The sequence below is a fragment of the Ochotona princeps genome, unplaced genomic scaffold (assembly GCF_030435755.1).
Source record: "Ochotona princeps isolate mOchPri1 unplaced genomic scaffold, mOchPri1.hap1 HAP1_SCAFFOLD_3313, whole genome shotgun sequence".
Lineage (NCBI taxonomy): Eukaryota > Metazoa > Chordata > Mammalia > Lagomorpha > Ochotonidae > Ochotona > Ochotona princeps.
In genome coordinates this window covers 10,595-22,120 of record NW_026700499.1, presented here as the reverse complement: position 1 = coordinate 22,120, position 11,526 = coordinate 10,595, and the positions used below count along the sequence as shown (strand labels likewise).

The window sequence follows — 11,526 nt, the reverse complement described above, 5'->3', positions numbered from 1 at the left end:
CTTAAAGTTAGATATGCATGTTGTTGGGCTGCTTTCTGAACTGTCGTATGTGTCGCAGCGAAACTCTTTAGGCGTTCTCATGCAACCACACGATCCGTGTAAAGCTGTTATCACTGGCCATTGCGTTAACAGGTAGAAAGTTTCGTGCAGTTTAATGTATTGCAGTATACATCTTCTGCAGAAAGCGATAGTTTTTTAGAGCGATTCCCAGCGCTTTGCGGCAACTTCTCTCAGTTCCGTGCTCAGTGGAGCGCGGCTGACACACTCTCTATATTTTCGGTACAAAGCTGTGGTGATCGAAATACCGTCACAAGGTTAGTGTCGTGTTGGTTTTATTTGTGCATATCAGCAACAAGCAAGCGCTAACAAATTCGGGGGCTTGTGTAGTAGAAATACATGCTTCTCTGATCAGTGCGTAGCTGCAGACGGGCGCTAGCGAAGTTTGCATCGAGAGTACCAGTCATCTATGTTTGTCGTATTAGCAAGCGCCTTCCGTTCGGCAGTTCCGACTAATGATATCGTTAACACTTTAGCTGGTGCGCCTGGAGCTTGTGCGTGGTGGCTGCTGTCGGTGGCTTGAGCGGCTGCGCGGACTGTCGCCCGTTGCTACGTGATTGTCCCACCCCTTCATCCCAGAAGGGTTTATTTAAATGACGGCGTTCTTCACGTTGCGTGGAGTCTCTCTTCTTGTTTACTCTGTAGATCTTTCCCGTAATACCGGTTTCAAACGTCTGACCGGGGTAGTGAAGGAGGGGCGTTTCGTCATCCTTGCTCCACGAGGGTTGCATGATACCACTCCGGCGGCGGCGTACGCGTGCCCCATTACTAAACCGCAGGAGAGTTGATTTTTTTCTTGAGCTTCTAAGTGCGCCGCCCTTTATAGATTTTTCCTTTGTTGCGGTTATTCCTGAGGGTGATCAAAGCTGCGTAGCTGATCCTTTCTGTGGGACACACTCTTAGTACCATCATTAGGTTTTTTTTTTTCGTCGTCTGAAAAGATGGGGCGCATGTACGGTCGGGGGAAGGGCATGTCGGCCAGCGCGCTACCATGGAGGAGACGGCCCCCCACGTGGTTGAAGATGAAAGCTTCGGATGTCGAAGAACACATCACGAAGCTGGCCAAAAAAGGACAGACCCCTTCTCAAGTGAGCAGATATATCTGATAGCAAGAGGAGGCGAAGAAGTAGAGCGGCGAGACCAAAACGCGCAGGCGCGCGCCGCGTGGATGTGTCGCAGGGACGCTACCGCCGCTATGGCTGAATGACTTTTCCGAAGCAAAGAGGAGCTTCAGGGAACATCTGAGGCCTCAGAAGTGGCACTCATGCCTCCAGTATTATATGTAGCACGTTACATCCGTGGGGGAGGATGGGGTCGTTCCTTGCGCACAGGCCGCGGATCACGAGGACAAGGGGTGTCCACAGGCGTACAGACACTGCAAAACCAAGGATAGCTGAACACGTTCTTCGCCCAGTAGAAATCTGCTAGAATATTAGGGAGCATGTTTGCGACAGCAGGTAGAACATGATCCAGGCGCACCTCGCTCACCTGAGCTGCACAGCAGCACTGTCTTAGTACACACTGCGACAAGCAGCCAGGCGCAGCCAGTTCCCACTGCAGAAGGAAATGTCTGAAGATCTACGAATGGCTCACGGATCCGGAGCTGCACTTTCTTTCATGAAAGCAAGTGGGCGTGTTCCGAATTTCACAGCGAACGGACAAGTCACTAGGCAAACCATCCTCCTGTTCATGTGACGTCCTTCCAGAAAGACCGTGTGCTTCACAGACTCGGAGAATGGAATAGTCCATGCTGACATCTGAGACAGTAAATGTAGAAGAGTGGTGCTGGAGGAGCCAGATCACAACTAGTAACGAACTGATAACTCTACAAGCGTCAATGCTGCGTTATCTATATCTGTGCTTCGGCGCGTGTGCAGGTTTGTGCGTGTGTGCGAAGCTGTATCTATAGTGGTAAGTAGAGAAGAATGTTTACGAGTTTTCCGCTAGCAGCAATTCCCCTGGTTATTTCCCAAGTACTGACGTAATACACTGCTCACTTCAAGTGTGCGCACACGATCTTCTATGCCGATTGCCATCCAATATAGTGCTCTCATAACTGAAGACTGCTGTTCTGGCAGACTCCTTTCCGCACTGTACTTGACCTCCCAGTGCGCCAATTTGCCTCAATACTCCCGTCCGTTTTGGCATACTTCTGCCGCCCCTGACGTAGGCCTGAGTCAAGCTCCTCCCTATCCTATTAAGTCTGTTCTTCCGGCTGTCTCCACGGCTTTCCTTCTCTCCGTGTCCCTTGAATGTAACTGTGTCACTCTGTGCATGGATGCACGTGTACGTGTAGAAAACCGTTTGAAGTGTTTCCTATCTCGTCGGCTCCCCCCACTGTCTCCTCTGGACCACTTTCCTTTTAACACGCTTCACCAGCTAAAGAATCTCCGGCACTCTTTCCCGAACGGACGTTCCCCCATTGCGAAATGAATGTTTTTGCAGACAGATGCATACGCTTTTTTAATGAGAACGTAGGTGTATATGTACCTGTCTAATATACATATATGTGCACTTCGTGTGTCCGTGCCTTACCAGTGAGTCTGTAATCTCGTGTTTTCAGTGGCGAGCAGCAGTTCTCTTCTACGACGTATCCGCACTCCATTCTTTGTGCTAGCTTATCCTTTCCTTATTATTCCGAGCAGATAGGCGTGACGTTAAGGGACTCATTTGGAATTCCGCAGGTGAAGTCAGTCACCACAAACAAAATTCTCCGCATCCTCAAAATGCAAGGTAATTCATCTTGCTTCGTTCCTCTGTGTGTGTGTATTTCGTTCTCACGTCTTGACGGCAGCCCCCAGTCGCTCGGGTCAACCCTCTCCTCAACTCTCCACTCTAGTCTCGCTCAGCGTACACAGGCCAGGCCCTTCCTCCCAGGCGTGTCTGTACCCCAAAATGTATAGACATACATATACATTTATACATATGCGTGTACAGGTGTATATGTGTATATATAAGACAGCGCATGCCTGTATGTATATGCTCACCCTCCATGCGCCGAAAAGTGTGGAGCGTCATATAGTTGTACCATGACAGGCGAGCACCTGCGTATATACAGTTACATCTGTATATGAACATATATACTTGTAAACATATACACATGTATACGTTTACTGACACGTGCGTCTGTGTACGTATATATGTGTGTATGTCCACTTGGATACATGGAGTTGCATATGTATGTTCACCAACGATGTGCTAGTGAGTCTGGAGAGCCGTATAGTGTAGCATGACAGGAGGAAGCTCACTGGGAGCTAGTCGTATCTGTCTGAAGAAATCTACGAGTATGTGTGTGTTCTACGAAAAACACACTGCTGGTGCAGTGTCTTGGCCTGCACCAGTCCACTCTACGATTTTTGGGCAGTTACCTTCCACTCAGGCTTCTAATGGGCACACACACACGTACGCAGTGACACGGAGATGCATACACCAACATGACGCGCCACTCATGCGTACATGTGGGCGCGGGTATAGGTACTACCACTTGGACGAGTGTGCGTATGTAGTTATACTGCCGTTCATGCGTGTGTGTATATATATATATATGATTAGTTATGTTTGTTGTCTGTGGATGAGCATGTTTGCCTGGATCTCATGCTGTGCGCTGTTGGGGGTGTATGTTCTGTGGAGACCTACGTGCTTGTGTGTGTCGTGTGTGTGAATGCCAGGATGCATTAGCGTACGTGTACGTGGGTTTTAGCATACGTATGTGGAGGCATTCATGCACGCGCGTGTGTCTAAGTGTTCTTGTGTGTGTGTGTGTGTGTGTGGGGATACTAGATATGTCGGAGAAAAGCCGAGGCGTCACGCGTATGCTTGCGTCTGTGTGTATGTGTGGAAGATTCTCCACTTCAAAATCACTAGTGGAATGGTCGAAATGTCTGTACCTGTCTGTTGTGCTGCACATTGATAGTTGTCTGTAAGTGTTGTGGTTGTGCAAGGAGGTATTTTCTTATTCACATGTTATCTGGCATGTATTGACTGATAAAGGAAGCGTACGAAATACAACACATATGTGCGAGTACCTGCTGTAATTGCCGGAAAATTGGCACACATGTTGTGTATATGTGCTCGTAGTTCGCGTGCACCTGAGCCGCGCTTCTTTGAAAGAGCTGCAGCCACGCGAATTAGAGACTGAAGGTGCGTTCTGCGTGTACAACCGGGTGATAGTGTGTTCTTTACACACATAATCGTACACCCGCACATCTCTGTGTGTGCTGAAAACCAAAACTTGCAACAGTTCAAGTGTGTGCAACTTGTAGCGGTGGGCCGGTAGAGCAGTGCAAATCGTGAGGGCTTTGATATGTCTCTGATTCACGTGGTGACTTCGGCTGCATCCAAGAAGCAGTCTGAACACGTTGTTTGAGTGAGCCCCATTACGCTTGCACTTGGTAAGCAGAAAGGAACATACTCACATGTGTCCCTGTAAGTGTACAAATCACTGTGTGGATATGAAGCTGTGATTTTGTGAAAGAACTGGAGCCTTAGAACTGCAGTGGAGAAAGGGATCTACTGAGTAATTTATGTAAATAGTGTAGTAATAGTATTTTACAGGGCTGAATATTAGTTTACTGGTTGAGGTTTGTACGTTATTAGGGCGATAATGATACACTGTGCAAGATGCAAGAAAACGGTTTACCAGCCGAGATCTGTGAGTAATAGTATGGTAATATTGCCTGGTGCAGGGGGTGCATCCCTTTGTGTACCCGAATCTCCTTCTTGTCGTAGTTAACGTATATCTATTCAAAAAGACTGCATTCATTCGCAAAAGTAAATTTGCAGCTGCTACGTCTGCATTTTGCGTCTTCTTGGACTCTTACTAGCACGAATCCTGGTATAAGTTGTTATCTTCATATATATATATATATGCATCAAAGCGTCGGCAGTTGATGAGCGTGCTTATATTAACATTGAGTGTTTACGGGGGCGCCTTGTAGTATTATCTGCGTGTAGAGTGGTACATGCCGCTGTTTATATATTTTTATGAGAACGATATTAGTCGCTGGGCTTGCTTATGTGGACATCTATTGAGTTTGTGTCTACTTTCTGAGTGTGTGTGTGTGTGTGTGTGTTACTGCGTAGTGTCTACGTGTGTGTCTGCTGTAGTGGTCTATTTCCATGCAGAGTGGCTTTATGTCTGCTTAGTGGCTTGATACTCGTTGTGAAATGTGATGGCTGTCCCAGCTGGTGTATCTGCTGAAAGTAGCGGCACACGACCGATAGTAATGCAAAAAATGTTTACGTAGGAGATGCGCCGTTAGTAGCCCGGGGATGTGCAGGAGGGGAAGGGGGGGGGGGGGGAGGGGGGAAGTTCGTTTATGTGTGCCTATAATATATATATATATATATGTGTATCTTACGACATTTTTTTTCCTTCAATGTATTACCACTACAGCCCTCAATTGAAACCAGGGCCGCTTCCAGTATTCTTCGAAGTGGAGGGATATATATGTATACGTATATATGTATATATATGGATCTATATGCGCGAGATCGAACGTGCGCAGGAACAGGCACAAAGTATATTCCAAATCTCGCGCGTACTCCAAGGAGTCTGCACCGCTGCTGATATAAAACAGAGAAAGGCGATTTGCTGCTGCTTCCTGTGTGGTGTTGAACATCACGGGGAGTGGGAGGATGAGCGCGACTTCTCTAACCAGCGCTGCAACACCACGCCGCTTGCAAGCAGCTGTAGAGACATAGCGCAGGCCTGGAAAGAGAAATGTGTTTGTTTCTCAGTCTTTTCTTCCAGCTACCTGCCGTCGCCCTCTTCATCAGTATCCTCCTAAATTGAGAGGGGAAGCCAACAAATGAAAGAGTGTCAGTGCCATTTTGCGCAGTGATGGTACTTTCGATGCACCTTCCGGTAATAACGGCGGCGCAGGTGTGTGTTTTCTAATTGAGTATAATGGAGTGTTTGGGCCTGTTGACGAATGATGAAAAAATAGGCTTCCTGTAACAAACACACATCAGCGTGCTTTTTTTGTTGTCACGCGCGCATGCGATACTACGTAGGGGTCTGATCACTTCATATATGGGGGAGCCTGGTGCTGTGTCGCTCATACATAAGTGAAAATATCGCCACTTAACAGACTAGTGTATAATTAGCGACTTGATATCATCATCTTAAGACAACAGTGAAGCGTTTCTCCCGTCACTCGCAACCGTATTCTTTAGTACGCACATAGTCAACAAAAATATGTAAAGCACCAGTATCATGTACTAAATACTTAGTCGACAATATTGTGTAGTACACATGTAGCCAACAGTACTATCTACCACAAACATTTAGTGTACACGTAATAAACAGTGTTGTCCAGTACACCTGTAGACAACAGTATTGCCTAGTACACATCTAGTCAACTGTATTATCCAATATGCACAAAGTTACCAATTTAATGTTGTACACGTATAGCCAGCAGTATCACGTAGCACACACGTAGGCAACACTACTGTACAGTACACATACAGCGAGCAGCATGGTCTTTAGTACAAACACAGTCAACAGTGTTTTGCAGCAAGCACTTCGCCAACACATTAGTATCTAATACATACGTAGTCAACAGTATTGTCTAGTAAACTCTTCCTTGATGGTATACTCTAGTACACACGTAGGCATCTGTGTTGTTTTGTGCCTGAAACATCTTCTAGTACACACACAGCCACATGTGTTTTATGTCTTGAAGAGGCACCCTAGTACACGCAAAATTCACCGTGGTGCTTTGTGTCATAGAAAGGGGTGCACGTACGCACATACTCCACTGTGTTACTACGTGTCAAAGAGGTGCTCTATACCACTTCCTACATAGGTAGGGCTGTTGTCTGTGAGCGAACCTAACTTGCAACCGCTTGCAAAGCAGCACTCGTTTCAGTAGGGTCATCATTTTAGGACGCAGCAGCCTGGTACGCGTTACGTTTGCATGTGTGTCTTGCATACCACAATCTGTATGCTTGTTTTCAAGCGTGCGCGTTTGCGTACGAAAGGACCTTGGTCTCATGCATGCGCATGTGTACATGTATAACAAGCATCGAAGATGTACACACACACCTTGTCGAGAAAGCATATGGACAAACATGTAATCCGGTAGCCATCACGTCTTTTCTATATCGCTCAAACATGTACTAGGGGAGATGAAGCTCTCGTGGTGCGGGTGTCTGTCCGCTGACTGTCGTCGTAAGAACACTCCTACTTCACACGAATATATGCTTACGTAAATATGCGCTCGGTGTTTGCGTTTAGCATAAATATATTGTAGGCACGATTGAGCTTTCTTGTGGCTCACCTTCCTTCATAAGGTGCTGCGACAGCGATAAACCATATCAAGTTTTTCTTTAAGTGATATAACTGGTGAGATCCTCTTTCTCTGGTGGGCATGTCATTGCACACATACGTACGAAGAGTAATTCGCATGGTTTTAAAGCCTTTTTTTCTCTATCGATTACCAATGCAGACCTCTGTGGGATCGAACAGATGCATTTTTCGCGTACTTACCAGCATGGTAGTTCACTTGCGTCCCACGCGCTTCCCTTCTTACACGTTACTTTGTCCTTTTTTTTTCCTCGCCTGTGTTTGTCGTGATGCACGCATGCTTTCCTTGAATAGGCCTTGCACCAGAGTTGCCAGAAGACTTGTACTATTTGATCAAGAAAGCGGTGAGCGTCCGAAAACACTTGGAGCGCAACAGAAAGGATAAAGACGCTAAATTTCGTTTAATACTGGTTGAATCTCGTATACATCGCCTAGCTCGGTACTACAAGCGCACCAAGCAACTGCCGGCCTCGTGGAAGTACCAGGCCTCCACTGCGTCTGCGATGGTCGCGTGAGGAGGAGAAGGTGTCACAAATAAACAGTGTTTTGTTTCGCGACTATTTGCAGTACACATTGTTTCCACATTATTTGCAATATGCGTTATAGGGACTACTTGTGATCACATGCATCGGCATGCTTTTGCTGAGCGTCACGACTATGTGCTCAGGTGAATCTAACTGACAACGTATGCTTTTAAAACCTTTCCATCGCTAACCCTTGTGAAGTCCTCGCTCGTCTCAGCAAGTGTTTGTGTAGTTTCTCTATGGAAAGTCTAGGAGGAGGTGTACATCCTACACCCGTTAATGTCAACAGGTCTCGTTCTTCGCTGGGTGCGTTCCGAGCACCCAGGCAACCCGAGGTCATTCAGATTTTAGAGCAGCATGCAACTGTTCCTCCAAGGATAAGGTCTGTGTCCGTGTATCTTCCGTATGCAGCGAACGACGACTATACAAAACATACACGCGCTTTCTAGTTCGTCGTTAACGTACGACTTTCGCAAGAAGTTTGGTCCCAAAAACTGGACAGTCTTCCTGTGTGCCATCGCTTCACGCAGTACCCGAATAGACTGTAGCCGTGTGGATAGCATGGATGCCGCTGCGAAGTCCCTCCGCGTGAAGAAGACGTAATGGACGACGGCGTACTCTTCATGCAAAAACAGGGAATAGGCGGTGCCACAGTTTTGTTTCTTAGCTGATCTTTTAAGTGGTAGGCCTACATTGTGCAACAGGTCTGCAATGCTTCCGCAGTCACTGTCTCCGCTGGCAAGCGTAGCATAGACCCGTCTCTGAGCAACTTCGTACATGCGCTCTTGGACACAATTACGAAGACAGTAGCGATAGCTGTTTACCAAGTGTTGACGCGCATCGGCATTGAAGTGGGCATCAAAATACTGCACACACGTTCATGCGCGCGCATTGAAGGATATCCTGGTAGCTGCAGATATGCGTACAACGAGGTGTATACTGCGGGTAACCCCATATGCTTGTTAGCACATTCGCAATGCTCTGTCTATAAAAAGGTCGCTTCTACCATCTTACTTTTACATCTGTAGCTGTGACATCAGCGCGTTCACCCGCTGCGTAGGCGGGTGCCCCTATCACTTCCAAGTATAACTATGTCGTGCATAGTTCAACGCTTTCCGACGACGCCTGGACTTCTAGTCAGTTTCGTAAGCAGGCCTGTTGAACTGAACTCACTACCTTATGGAAAAGCAGTGGCACACGAGTGTCGCGTGGGATTAGGTGAGAAAGAGGAACAGAATTTGCTGACATTATAGCTCCAGTTTGCACTAGCCATGCGCAGTGTACCGTGCCTTTCCTCCGGCAGGCGACCTAGACAGAATTTCGATGAGGTAACTATCGCCGCGACACTAATTATTTGAGCAGTGAGGCAAAATGGAACACCGTTGAGTGTACGGGGGTGTCAGCGAGCATGCAAGCTAATGGGAAGACAGCGACGGCACACCAGCATTGGGCACACCTTCCCTAGTGCTAGTGAGGACTCTGCGGAAGCTGTCTGTCTGCCTTCAGACTCTCGCTTTCCTGAAAGGCAACAGGCCGTTGAGTCTTGGCAAGCCCCGTGCCGCTTTTTCGTTTGATCCCCCAGTCAGTGGCGTCGGTCACAGTGAGTGACAGGAAGGACAGAGCACAAGGTCAAGCCAGCCGCAGCAACAAGGCGCGACGCCACGTGAGCTTCCTCGCTCCAAGTAACACCTCGAAGCGGAATACACGTGAGGGTGACTATGCAGGACAATTGATGCTCCGCATACCTGTATTTTCCACGTGGCTCAGTCATGAACGTATCTACATTTGTACATCAGGTGCCTACACTGGTTATTCCATATAAACTTGCCCGCACGCGAACAGATGAGCACCTACGACAGCTGCAGCCTTGACTGAGAGGACTGATCAGAAAGTCCAGAGTTGTGCAGGACAAACAAGTTTGCTGATTCTCGGTGGCGTTAGCATGAGAAAGCGACAATGGAGTCTCCCAATGAGATCGCCACTCTGATGGTATGCGTGCCACCAGTGCAATTCTAGGGGTACAAAGGCTGCTGAGTGACGGCATAGTCGAAAACGGAACTATTAGAAGAGACGTAGCGGCAGCGGTGCAATTATAGGGGTACAAAGGCTACGGAGGCACGGCAGAGTCGAAAAATGGAACTATTAGAAGAGACGTAGCGGCAGTGGTGTCTTAGAAAGGAAGTTGCCTTCTACTAGCATAGAAACAGTTCCGTTGATCACACAATAGGAAGTCGTCTAAATCAAAATTATGTCTCATGTACAACAGACATCTTGTCTCACCACAAGCAGTACCGGCAGTAGTAGTAGCAGACCATGCACATGTGCGTTTCAACGGAGCTGTGACGTCGCTATTGACGCGGCAAGGACTGAGTCAACCTGCTCGACATGTCGAGCCCGGAAAGTCAGTAAACTACGTGCCGTGACACGTGAGCATGTGCGGAAGCACCGCGCCTAGAGTAGTCAATGCGCGCATGAGCGTGGTAGTTGGGCTCCGACCAATATCCCATTAAATGGTTGCTGAAACGAGTCTATCAATGAAGAAGCGTGGATTTGTTGAGGTCGATACAATGAGCTTTTCAATCCTAAGATGTTATTAGTTATCGTGTTGTAGCCATACACCTGCGGAATCCTGCGCAGCTTTGATAAGAACATAGTTGTCAAGTAAACGTGTAGACAAGCAGGCGCGAGCGCGGCCTTGTCATGCAACAGCAACGCGTGGAGTGCGCGTATCCGACGTAGCAGAGTAGCAGAAGTCGTGGTAGCAGTAGTGGTAGGAGTAGTGGCAATCTCCGATAGTGCGAGTGGTAGCGACAGCAGTAATAAGCGTGGTACCTGGTAGTGGTTGTAACAGTCGTAGTAGTAGTAGTGGTGAAAATGATTATATTAGTACTAATGATAGTAGTTGGGGTGCCTGTAGTAGTTTTAATGCTAGCGGTAGTAGTGGTTGCAGTAGTAAAAGTGGTAGCTATATAGCACTGGTGGCGGAGATAGCAGCGGTAGTAGCATCGCTGTAGCTGTTCCAGTGGTTCTTTGCTGGGGTAGCCAGGACTCGTGGGTGTAAAAGTTGTATTCGTAGTAGTTGTGATAGTACTGCAACTGTGCTGCCGGTGGTCGCATCAGTAGCAGGGGTAGAGGGAAGAAGAATCGCACAAAGAGCAACAGTTTTACAAATGGCCGTGAATTCACCAGCTCTATAGCTACTATAGCGGTTTCTATAAAATCAGCACCGATGTCAATCTGGGACAGCTGTATGACTGCGGTGTAGCGGCAATGATGTATGTGTCGTAGAGTGGCTGCTCTCCGGTCTATATAGTTCCAAAACGTGGCGCCTAGATTCTAACAAACCCTCTACCTCAGTTTCAGCAGACACACCTGCTGAACGACATTTCCACTGCAGCAGGAATCGTCTGAGAGGAATGCAACTATCATCATGCAATGCCTCACGCGAAAGGGGTATTGACCTGCGTGCTTCTTCCCTTTATTGATCTCTCACAACTCCAGAACAGAGGAAAAAGCCGGTAAGAGCACGTGCGTGCATAGCCCGCTCCAGGAGTTCGCTCTTCAGTTCTGCCACTCAGATCTGTGTCCTGAATTCTCTTCTCTTGCATTATATACAGCCTCGTTGAAGTGTAGCCG

At 47.6% G+C, this 11,526-nt stretch overlaps 1 protein-coding gene across 1 annotated transcript; it reads left to right on the top strand.

The window, feature by feature from the left end:
- The first annotated feature begins 998 nt into the window (after nucleotides 1-998).
- Nucleotides 999-7,881, top strand: LOC131479303 (uncharacterized). Its single transcript, XM_058659848.1, has 3 exons — nucleotides 999-1,145; nucleotides 2,703-2,790; nucleotides 7,661-7,881. The coding sequence occupies exons 1-3, from the start codon at nucleotides 999-1,001 to the stop codon at nucleotides 7,879-7,881; spliced, it is 456 nt and encodes a 151-aa protein (XP_058515831.1).
- Nucleotides 7,882-11,526: the final 3,645 nt, after the last annotated feature.